Genomic DNA, 11,658 nt, shown 5'->3' on the forward strand with positions numbered 1-11,658 from the left:
TAAAGCTCCAGATGTTTGCATGTTATTACTTTGTTAAAATCTATAAGCAAAAATAAGGTGAATTATTAAGTTATCAAGACACTATGTGCTGTAAAACACAGTCCTGATGGTTAATATGTCAAATTGTTATAAAGGTTTGAATTTTGGAAAGTACAAGGCAAAACAGTAAAATAGAAAGTTAAGTGCAAAGTTCAAATGAAGTTGAGTCATGCAAATTTTTTAGCATTTTAAGTTTTCAGCTTTTCATATTCATTAAGGTTGCAAACCTTGGTTTTTAGTACCAGTGGAGAAATCTGATGTATCCAAACTGTGTACATCAACATAAACCGTGTTGAGTTGGAGAAATAACCCAGCAGTGCCTCATTTTCACTACCAGAAGTCGGTTTTCATCTTGGCTTTTTTTTCCATTGTTTGCTGTTTCCATTGAAAATGGGGAGAATTTTATCATCTAGAGAAAATGTGATGCATCCTGCCTGTTTTACTGGAATAGTTTTATTTTAGTCACTCTTAAAGGTTCCATTAATTTTTCCGTTTAAGCGTGAAAATGGTCCCAACAATTTCTAATGTGGCCAAGCTTCACTGTATTCATTTCCACCATAAAATCCTCCTGTGTGCAGATTTCCTTTTTGTGTTGTTTTTAGTGGGGTTTATCTAAAGTATTTGAAAGTGCAGCTTGACATACAGGATTCAAGGCTACTTGAGACCCTATTGGGTGATGTTTGCAAAGCAGCCAATCCAGGAGCCCCAAACACTTACTGCCAAATTGATTGGCTGATCCCCAAAACCAGGATAAGGAAGACTGCTGATATTGGTTTCTGCGATAGACAATTTCAACTGTGTGTATTTGGTGTGTGAACAATTTAAAATGGACATCTATAAGAATTTTAAGACAAGTATTCACAAATGTTAGATGTTCACAAGCAGCTGTGGTACCCAACACTCACAAATACCAGGATTTCACTGTATAGCATTGAGCATATAGTAAGCTGGCCTTGACAGTTTAATAAAATTACAGAAACATTTAATAAATATGAATGAAATTGAAAAAATATATTTCAGTAACTCAGTTCACAAAGTGAAATAATTAGTTGCAGGCCAAAGTTTTAAAGTCTTTATTTCTGTTAATCATGAAAACTTTCCACTTGCAGCTACTGGAAAAACAAAATTTTACATTAGAATATTTCCTTAGACCAACAGGAAAAAAACATTTTAACTTTAAAAAGAGGGCTTAATAAAAGGTTCGGTTACTCTTTTTAAACTGTACGTTTACTCCATCAGAACACATATTCCAATTTATTAAATAGGACTGCATCTTAGAAACATTCGTACCATCAAATATCTCCACTCCGCCGTCTTTTTACTCAGCTGTGTTTGTCAGGAAAAGAGGACGAATCTTCTTGGGTGTTCTTGGTCAACTTCATGCTGTGCGACTGGCGATCCCATTGTTTTTTTTTAGACAACTCTAATGTGAGTGAAAACACTTTTTGATGAATCAGTGTGTTCAGCCACTTTTAAGAGGCCTGTCAGCGCTTTTCGGCCACTTTAAAAAAACAAAAAAAAATGCTTTGTGGACACGTGCCCTAAAGGTAAGATTACCCAAGAGTTCTTGTTGAGACGTTAAAACTGGGAAATTAAAATGAACTGCCTCAAGCATTTTCCTTTTTCTGCAGTATCAGGCCGAACTCGCACAGACTATAGATACATGTTGGTACAACTTTCCCCTAGAATTTGTAGTGGACAAACGATTCTTAGTGGTATCGATCTTCAGCCTTTATTTAACACAGCTAAGGTTATCTTGGTTGAGTTTTTTTTTTAAGTGCCATTTAAAGTTTGTTAAATACCTACTGATGCTTGTTACATAAAGATATGCTCTGAAATTGAATATGTTTATTATAAATACATGTTGTTGGTGTAATCAGTAGAGAGTCCCTGAAACACAGTTCACATACTGCTGAGTGCTGCGATGCAGAGGTACCTGCTGTTACTTGCTCTAATAGTTCATATGGGAGACGCAGAACGTGAAGGTGGAGTTGCTCAGATTCAGACTGTTATTAAAGGAGCATGTGGAACAATGGTGGAGCCCAAATGGTAAAAAGATCATTGAAAAAAATTCAGCTTAGACAAAAGATCCCAACATGAGCTACAGTTCAGAATCTCGGGTTAAAAGTTGTGATTTTTGTTTTTACATTATATACATCAGCTCCTGAAAAAAATGTTGATTCTTGTCAGACTAGATGAAATAAATTCAGTGGTATTGATAAAGTCAATGTTGCTGCCACTGCTTTATTTGCTGACATATTTGAAGGCAGACGCAACTCAATACATAAAACTCCCAAAAAAATTAACTGAATTCACCAGATCAGAATTTAGCCCCTCAGTATATCATGATGTTGGTTTTTAGGCCGCATGGCTCAGCCCCACTGTAAGGAAAAATCATCAGAACTAAGAGAAAAGCATACTTTAAATAAATCATCCTCTGTGTGGTGAAGCTAGAGATTGATGAGAACAAAAACAGCACTATAGCATTAGTTCTGAGACACTGAACCTTTATTTCACCACCTTGTAAAAGCCGTCTCCAGCTGCAAATTTCAGCAGTTTGAGTCAAAATAAAAATGATTAAAAAAATAAAAAAAATGAAGATGCACATCTTATCTCCTTAGCGTTTCCCTGATTTTTATAGTTGCTGCACTCCAGTTAATGAAAATCCTAAAGCCTCTCCCTGGTTGTCTTTGATCTTCAAGTTGTTTTTTTTGGCACCGCTTTGAGGTGCGTTTGGCCTCATTATCCTGCTGCAGCATGAACACTTCTCCAAAAAAGATGGCAAGCAGACGGCGCGCCGCGTCTCTGAAGACGCGAGTGACACCTCGCCTGTACCGGGCTAAAGATTCTCTGCAGGTGTTTGACTCTGGAATCACAAAATAGACCCAGACACGAACATTTCCACTTCCTCTTTTATATCCCGAGTTCCCTTTCATGCACTGAATCATTGATGTTTCACACCGTGCGTTCTCTGAGGTCTGTAAGAACGACACAGAGCTTTTGAGACGTTTAACGGTAGGCTTCAAGTATTGTGGAGAAACGGTTTTGCTAAATTTTTGTTAGCCGTACCATATACGCAAGCGTACACGTGTAGTTACAATCTTTTCTACAGAAGAATCCAAATAAAAGAAACTTTGCTCTGTAAGGGGAAAAAATCTAAGTTGAAGTCCAAAATAGATTTAATAACAAATATGTGCTGCTAGATGACCTTCAGGTTTCTATATTTACTGTTGTCTATACCTTACACATTTTTATTTTTATGAAAGATATCACACTGTTAACTTACCAAATGTAAATAGTTCTATTCATGCAAAGAAATTGTTCTTTGACAAAGGTTACAATATTAGATCAAGTCATTTTATTGGACTATAACCAAATTAACTTTGTAGCTTTTATTAGCCAGTCGTGTTTATTACATTTGCAAATGAACAGAAAATGTATTGATCATTCTCGGGTCTGAGTCAGAGATGACAGATGTCAGCAAAAAAGGTAGATTAAAAATAAGTATATAAAGGTGGAGATAAGCAGAAAGTTTTATCAAACTATGTTCATGCTTAAGATTTCAAGAAACGAATTAAATTTTATGCAGCTGCATGAGTTTTACCCACCAGTCTCTACTACCACTACCACTGCAGGCGAGATATTTTTTTCCCCCTAAACTCAGAATGTCTCCCTTGCAGCCTTGAGATATTTTTCTCAGTAGTTTTAAACTTTAAACTCTATTTTCTCCTTTACTTTTTCCAAGTTATTTTAGTAATTGGACATTTGGGCTTCAAAGAACCTCAGCAGCTCATTTGTAACATTGAAGGACTGGAATGTCGTGTATTTCATTGATATTGATCTCAATCTGACTTATACTGTTCCTATGACATCCTCCTTTTTCAAAAAGATTCACTATACATCTCAGATTTAATGTTATGAGAACAAAATGCTTCGCTTTTTTTTTTTTTCCAGCCACATCGAAATCAAAATGTGCGTATTAAAGCGGCGCATGTCGTCAACAAGTTCTCTTAGGGTAATTTAGCATTGCAGTCTCTTCCCATTTGTCTCCTAATGAGACATGCTTCACCTAATATAATTATGGAATCTCCTAATGTTTTTAATGGCCCCGTATGTTATGATTCAGATTGAGCCAAGTCATACAGTCAAAAGAGGGATTATGTTCTTTGTCGCTGAAGGAAATTATTCAGTCTATACAGCTCGTCACTTCGCCAAGGGTCTTAAATAACCTGACATTTTTAAATGCGTCGCATGTGTGCATTTCTGAGCGTTACGCTCAGATACGTGCTCAGTTTTATCATCTGCAACTCGCAACGAGGAATCTGCAACTTGGCACTGTTAAAGTATCACAGCATATAAACACAGGGGCAGAACCCCTAATGTAGCAGCTCAGAGAAAAAATAACGTTTTTAATTAAATCAATTTTTAATAATATTGATGGAGTCGCAGTCTCGCACAAATGTATTTTATTACTGTTGCCATGCAAACCACGAGAGCTTTGCGTTTGTTGAGGTTGACACTAAAACACTACTTTGGTTTTTCAGACAAATCTTTTGTCCTGACACTAAAATGACACACTCTGACACACACGCTCACACGCGCGGTGCGAACGCATCTCACTGTTTGGTCTTCAAGAGAGGCACTCATCCTAATCCCTGATTAGCTGTATCTGTTGGCGGTGACAGTTAAATTCAACACGGTGCTCCTTGAGGATTAACCGCGGCACGAGGGTGTGAGCATACATTCACCATCTTATATATGCATATCTATATTTCACAGCCTGTACAACGCGGCCTGTGAGAAGGACTTGAGCTGAGGAGTTTTTAGAGGCTTTTGAAAAGGTTATGATTGGGAATTTTAAAAGGGTCGTAACTTTGATAGAGCAGTGCTTTAATCTGAATCTGATGAGCTGAAATCAAAGTTTAAGCAGCTTTAGGCATGTTTATGTAAACTGACCTGAATATGATTTTTTTGTGTGTGTGTGAATTAGTGTTGCACAGCTGTGTTCAGGGTTTTTTGTTTTTGTTTTTTGGTAACTGATAAAGATGAGTGGAAACCCTACTATTGCATAGGAAGCTTAATCCAAGACTGCATTTGTTTTTCGAGCTAAATGAAAGCAGTGTTACCTCTAGGATTAATATTTTTAAATCGGTGGGTCATTTTCACAGGCTTGAACTAAAAATGAATTCAGTGTAGCATTCCTCATTCCTTTTTTTTTTTTTTTAGCCTTATCCCTTCCTCTACTTCAGACTGCCTCCAGGTTTACTTCACTCCTCAGAGCAGCGCAGCGCACAGCAGCAAGCTTCACAGCTAGACAGGCAGGAGCCAGCAGCATTGGTTTTAAAAATAAAGTCAATTTTAGTATTTCATATTCATATATTTAACTGTATAACTTGATTATGTTTAGTATAAATGCACAAATATAGACTACATACAAAAAACGCACTTCATTCTGAAGCTGTGGTGGCTTTTATTTTGCAGTGGCAGTAAACCAAAATCAATTACATGTAGAGCACACGTGTCAAACTTGAGCCCCGTGGGTCGAATCTGGCCCGCCGTAGCTTTTCATGTGGCCCTCTGGACTCCAAATTAAATCAATGAGCAAATCCGCAAAATTCACAGAAAATTAACAGATTCCCACAATTCTTTCTAATTTTTACGACAAATTTTTCTCAAACTTGGACAAAAAGTGACTGCTGCCTCAGCCTTACTTGATGTCAAGCTATAGTCCGTGATCGATACTGAGATTTATAAAAAACGTCACATTTAATGTCATACGTTAGTCCAAATATCGCAAAAATTCCTTACAAATATTTCTAAATTATCGCAACAAGATTTGTGATTTTGATTTTAAAATATAAAAAATACAGTCACAAAATCCTGGATGCACTGAACAGTGTGCAAAGATGTTTAATATTATTTCATTTTAAGAAACGCTCACTGAATGCTGAAACAAACATCTGTTGATATTTTAGCAGTTTAATGGGTTTTATTGATACATTCTGGAACAGCCGGCCCTTTAAGAACATTCAGATTTTGATCTGACCCAAAATGAAAATGATGTGGACGAAATGCTGGGCAGAACAAAAAGCTGCTTGTTTTTTTTCCACCAAGCACTTCAAATATGTACCCATATTAAATGGAAAATGTCTTGTTTTGTTCAGCCTCAGATTTTACAGAAACCAAAAAAAAAAAAAAAATTTCAGAATTTCTCCGCCTGCAAGTCAAACTGAGTTTCACTGAACGGATTGGACTTGAGTTGCTAACTGTGTCCCCGGTTCCCGTAAATCAATAAATACACCAACTGTTTCCAGACATTTCATTTTAACACGATTATCGATGCTAATTAGTTCAGCTGTTGGTGTGCGGCGTCACTCAGGTGTCTGTCGGACTGTGTGGTCAGGTAAATTAAGATGTTTGTTTACGTGAGGAGACGAGGACGCCGTCGGCGTTTCCACGTCGGAGCCCTGCGAGCGGCCTCGATTTGAACGGAGATCAAAGAGCGTCGCATCAGCGCTTGTTGTCACTGATGCAAGTGAAATGATTAAAACCGACGCCTTTAGCCTGAAATCAAGCACCCAGATTAATGCCCTGCAGTATCCAAAAATCACAGGGTTTTGTTTTGTAATTACCACGCTCGACTTTAGAGCGTCTGCAACTTCTGCACAGCACTGAGCAAATTGAAAGCTTGAAAATGAGAATAATTGAAACTGAAATTTTGTGGTTTGTGCTTCAGCTTTTAGGATGAATGTTAAGTATATTTACTGTGCACAATCAAGTAAAAAATCAAGGTCATTAGAGAGTAACATATATTTGAGATCTTAAAAGATATTCACTGTTGAGAGTTTCTCTGAAAGTCGGTTTAGTTTGTCGGAGCGGTGGGTAGCTGCTGCTTGTTCTCCTCAGTCAGAGACCAACTCTACAAACTCAGAGTTCAGTTTTTCATAAAGTATTTCAGTTTTAGCCATGTGTTTAAAAAAGCCATTACTTTTGAAAGCTGAGTACAGTCTGTTCTCTCCAGCTAGAAACATTTCCAGACTCCTGTTACAGTCTGAATCCAGCTGCTTGAAAACGTTGTGGATTTTTTATTTTTTCTGATCTTTGTAGGATCAGTCTCTGTGCAACCCGAACGAGACCTGAGCTGGTACAGAAAACAAATGGTTAGACGAAGAGCTTATTCACATGACATTCTAAACTTCACTTGATTATGTCAGAATATCTATTTTTTTCCACATCACTTTGTTTCTATGGATGCTGTGGCCTAGATCTACAGCCGGTTTCATACCAATATATTCAGAGTCTTTTGTCATAAACGAAGCACAGGAATGAGTTTGGCTCGGTGTTCTGTGCCCGATCGTTGTGATCGTTGCCACATCGAGTACCGATGTAGCTTTGTCCCGACCAGAAACAACCTTGGAGAAATATTATACAGAGTCTGAAACGGACTGCCTCTGTTGTAAACTGATACTCACAGGAGTTGGGAATCGCCCACAAATATTTGAAATCCTAAAAAAAAAAAAAGGCTTAAAGTGCCTATTCCAATTGTTCAAACACCAAATATGCCTTCAGATGCAGCGGAAACAGTCTGAGCATGATGACGTCTACAGTCGTATCTCCTGGAAAGGTTGCTCTGCAAACGAAAGCCAGCGTCAAGTAACACTGCGACTCTTCCAGCTTCCCAAGCAGCATTTTCTGTGGAATATTTTAGATACTCTCAACAGCAGAAATCCACAAATAGGGAGATTTTCCACAAATAATTTGGAGACGCAAAAAAACCGCAGAGATGAGTCTGTGAACACTGAACCTAGAATAGGCAAGAGTCTGCTGTTTTTTTATTCTTGAATTAATCACAAAGCGGCAACCAAAACCACGAGTAAAAGGTGATTGAAATCATTTTGGTGAAATTGGATTTGAAAGTTTAGTAGTAGGTTGAGCACTTGAACATCAGAAAACCTGCACATGCTGCATCTTCTGTTATTTTGGATTTCACTATGCTACTTGAATATAATAGTACAGACTTTTACTTTAGGACTCCATAATCACTTCCCCTTCCATGTGATTTCTAATGTATTTTTCTGACATTCTGTTTTCCCTCTGCGTAGTCATCTGCCTGGTTGGCCTCGGGCTGGTGGTGTTTTTCTTCAGCTTCCTGCTCTCCATCTTCAGGTCCAAGTACCACGGATACCCCTACAGGTAGCTATAGGACCAGACTCCTTCACTCCAGTACAAACAAACCCTACACTCAGATCTAAATGCAAAGCTGAATAATTTGAATCCCAAAACGTCTGCAGTGTTTCAATAAAAATCAGCAGTTTTAGCCGCATCAGATTTGACGCGCGTTCACCACGTTTTTACCTCTTATTCTTCTTCGGCCGACTCTTTTAGCAGTCGTCGGCCAATAGATGTTTTCCAAAGGCGGAAAATGTTGGAAATGTGTGGACAGTCATTTTTTGTGGCTTAGTGAGCCAGAACAGCAACAATTTGGTCTCACCTTTAGCTAAAGGTCACAGCCACATAAAAAAAAAAAAAAAAAAAAGATTTAATGTGTGACAGAAAATACTCAACAGGTCTGCAGAGTCTGTCTTCAATTCATTGCCACTTGAGCAGGATATTACAGTGCTGCACCCACGGCTCCCAGATGCTGAAACTAACTTGTAGAGTTGAGTGAGTTTCAGGAGGCCAAGTGCTCTCCAGCAGAGCTCAGTGATTATTTTTCCAGAGGCTTCAATCTTGTTTTTCAGTTGTTGTTTTATATATAATTATTTGTCCTGCTACATTTTGTTGTGAATTTCTGCAGCCGTGTGATTCATACATTCCCTCATATCCAATGAAAATCCACAACAAGCATTACCGACCACCTGACCACCTGGGGAGTAACTCAGATGTTGGGTTTACACCGTAGTGTTGGGGACTGGTGGAGATTCTTTTTTGTTTTTTTACAAAGAGCTTGAGATGGAAGATAGAAACTGCTTTTGTATCGCTGGGCGATACGACAAATATCACAGTAGAGTCGTGATCGATGTGAATAGAAAAACTCCAATCCGGAAACGCACAGCATTCTGGGGGATGTAGGCTCAGGAAAGACATGAGACGCTCAGCCTCTCACGGCTAAGCTAAGAAATGTTGATGGCGTCAACTAACTTGTTCGCTCTTTGGTTGCCTAGCAACACCATGTTGAGTAACTTGCGCAGTAGCAGTTTCATGTTTTACCACCAGTCCTGAAGCCGCTCAAAAATGTTAAGGAGGAGTAAAAGAGGGAAGGTCTCACCACTACTTTGGCAGTATTTTAGATATTAAAAAAAACAAAAAAAACTAGTCGATAATTATTAATATCGATTGATATGAAATGCTGACATCATGATGGGTTTTTCAGACGTATCAACCAGCCCTAATATATAAATACTTTTTGCCCGTCTCTGTTGCAGATGCTACGTCATCCGTTTATTTCGTTTTTGCAAAAGTAAAAATGTTAAAGTGCTGAGACTGCAGCAGAAACTAGAAGACTGTCAAACTCGATGATTTACTCAGTTTCCCGACTTCAACAACGACTCAAAACTTCCCTCATTTATTTGTGAGATCAGAGGAGGATGAGGAGGATGAGGAGGATATGAAGCATGCGAGCCTTTTTTTTTCCTGCCGTTTTCCAGTCCTGAGATTAGATGCTGCACTTTAGCGCTGCTTATATTAAGCAGTGCCATTTCAAATGGATGTTATTTATGTTTGATTGCTACTTCCTTTGTATGATTGAAGCGCATGCTTTGAATTCTGAACGGCCTCGAAATATTCAGTGGCGACTCTGCTACTTCGCATTTCCCTCAATAAATGCCAGAGTATTTTCAGACATTTGAGCAAATTTTCCTGATTACTTGCTTTCACAAACAGTTTTAGGGGGGAAAAATCATTTCAATGTTTGCGTGTGTTTTTCCTCTCTAACAGTTACTTTTTTTTTCAGCTTTCTCATTAAGTAAAATGCAGACTGAGGAAGAGGAGGAGGAGGTGGTCAGAGGATGATGAAGAGGCGGTACGGGTTGAAGAGGAGTGAAGAACATATTTGGAAAACTAAACGCGCTTTGTGGGATTTTTCTTTTGTGTTGCTTCTGCTGTCCTGGAATCATGATGTTAAAAAGATTAATTGTTTTTGTAATGATGGAAATGAAGTTGTTGACATGTCTGGATCTTCACAACATTCTCATTGGATTAACTTTTCTTTTTCTTATTTTTACATCCATCAGTCAATCAACTAATGCTCGTTTTACATTTTCAATTAAGCAACTAAAGCATATTAGTAACTGTGTCATATTTAAAACTTTCACCTTTGAGGTTTTTTAGGTAGGGAAGTTTCTCAATTAATGGAAATGTATAAATAGGTTACTTTTTTTTATTTTATTATTACAATTTTTCCTGTATTGATCCATTGGAAAACTTAGGATGTTTGATCTCGGATGTATTAAAATCTTTTAATACTGTCTCTAACGTTTGTGTCACTTCATCGGTGAACTATGTTACAATAAAAGCCCAACAAGAATAAAAAATGTGGCGTACGTTTCATATGTGTTCTGTAATAAGCTTTACATTTTCTGAGAATTTTTTTACTCGTTTGAACTGATTTGATCCAATCGGTGTTCTTTCTGTAATCTTGTCTTTTTTTTTGCCTGGGAATGATTACTTCTAAAATCCTTTAGCTCAAAAGAATAAATAATTAACTTAAGTTGAAGTTTCTGAACTTTAAGTTTTTTTGAGTCTTAATCAAAACTCCTGGTTTGTGTGTTTTTCCCTCCCGAGTTCGTCGACACCAGATCAGACGTGCAGAAAATATCTCTGCAGTCTGCCGAAGACCGAACCGAGTGTTAACATTTCTTTCCGAGGCTCAGGTCACTTACAGAATCCATGCATTTCTAATTCTCTTACTTGTGAACTGCCCTCTGAAACTCTGAGTGGGCCGAGCCGCTGCAGTCGTTTACGTAAGCTGCTCTGTGTGGGCAGACGAAGGAACGGGTCCGCGGAACGAGTAGTTTGACAAATGGAGTAAAAATATTCCCTTGCATTCTTTTCTATTTTTACTCTAAATCTGTGGAAGGCTGAACAATTGCTTGTGTGCATGCTGGTCTGAGATTATCTGCAGAAAGGGACAATCCTGGCCCACAATGGCTGGTTTCCAAAATCATTCATATATATATATTTTATTTTTTTTATTTGCAGGAATGATGGCACCATTCCAGTAATACCTTCCCTTCCTCCTTTGTTTACGGTGAAAATAGGTTTCTGATTTAGGGTATGAAAATATCTGTGTGCTTTTTCATATTCGGTTGCAGTCCAGGTCAAAAGTGTTCATGCACTTGTCACTGGCATGAAATTGTATTTTTTAATTCATGAATTATTTAAACCGTTAAGTCATCCACCAATTTCTGGATAAATGTTGCTCAACGAGCAGAAGAGAAAGTTCACGTAAACAGTTGGGTATGTTTACTGAAGCATAAATAAAATCAAATCATTGCAGTTCTAGTATTTTCGAATAAAACTGAAGACCAGTGCTGATCGTCTGCAGTGAGGATGCATTTCCCATCTGTTGTCCCTCAGCTATCGGCCTTTTCGGTCCAGTGAAGGACGGCGGAACAAATG

The 11,658-nt window shown here is 38.0% G+C and overlaps 1 protein-coding gene across 1 annotated transcript in view; it reads left to right on the plus strand.

The window, feature by feature from the left end:
- LOC103148420 (tumor suppressor candidate 3) overlaps positions 1-10,586 on the plus strand; it is a 34,815-nt gene extending 24,229 nt beyond the window's left edge. The window contains exons 8-9 of the mRNA XM_007567183.2: positions 8,142-8,232; positions 9,992-10,586. Of these exons, the coding sequence (XP_007567245.1) occupies positions 8,142-8,232; positions 9,992-10,007 (107 nt within the window). The 3' untranslated portion in view covers positions 10,008-10,586. The remainder of the gene's footprint in view (positions 1-8,141; positions 8,233-9,991) is intronic.
- The last annotated feature ends 1,072 nt before the right edge of the window (positions 10,587-11,658 follow it).

The sequence above is a fragment of the Poecilia formosa genome, unplaced genomic scaffold (assembly GCF_000485575.1).
Source record: "Poecilia formosa unplaced genomic scaffold, Poecilia_formosa-5.1.2 Scaffold205, whole genome shotgun sequence".
NCBI classification, from domain to species: domain Eukaryota; kingdom Metazoa; phylum Chordata; class Actinopteri; order Cyprinodontiformes; family Poeciliidae; genus Poecilia; species Poecilia formosa.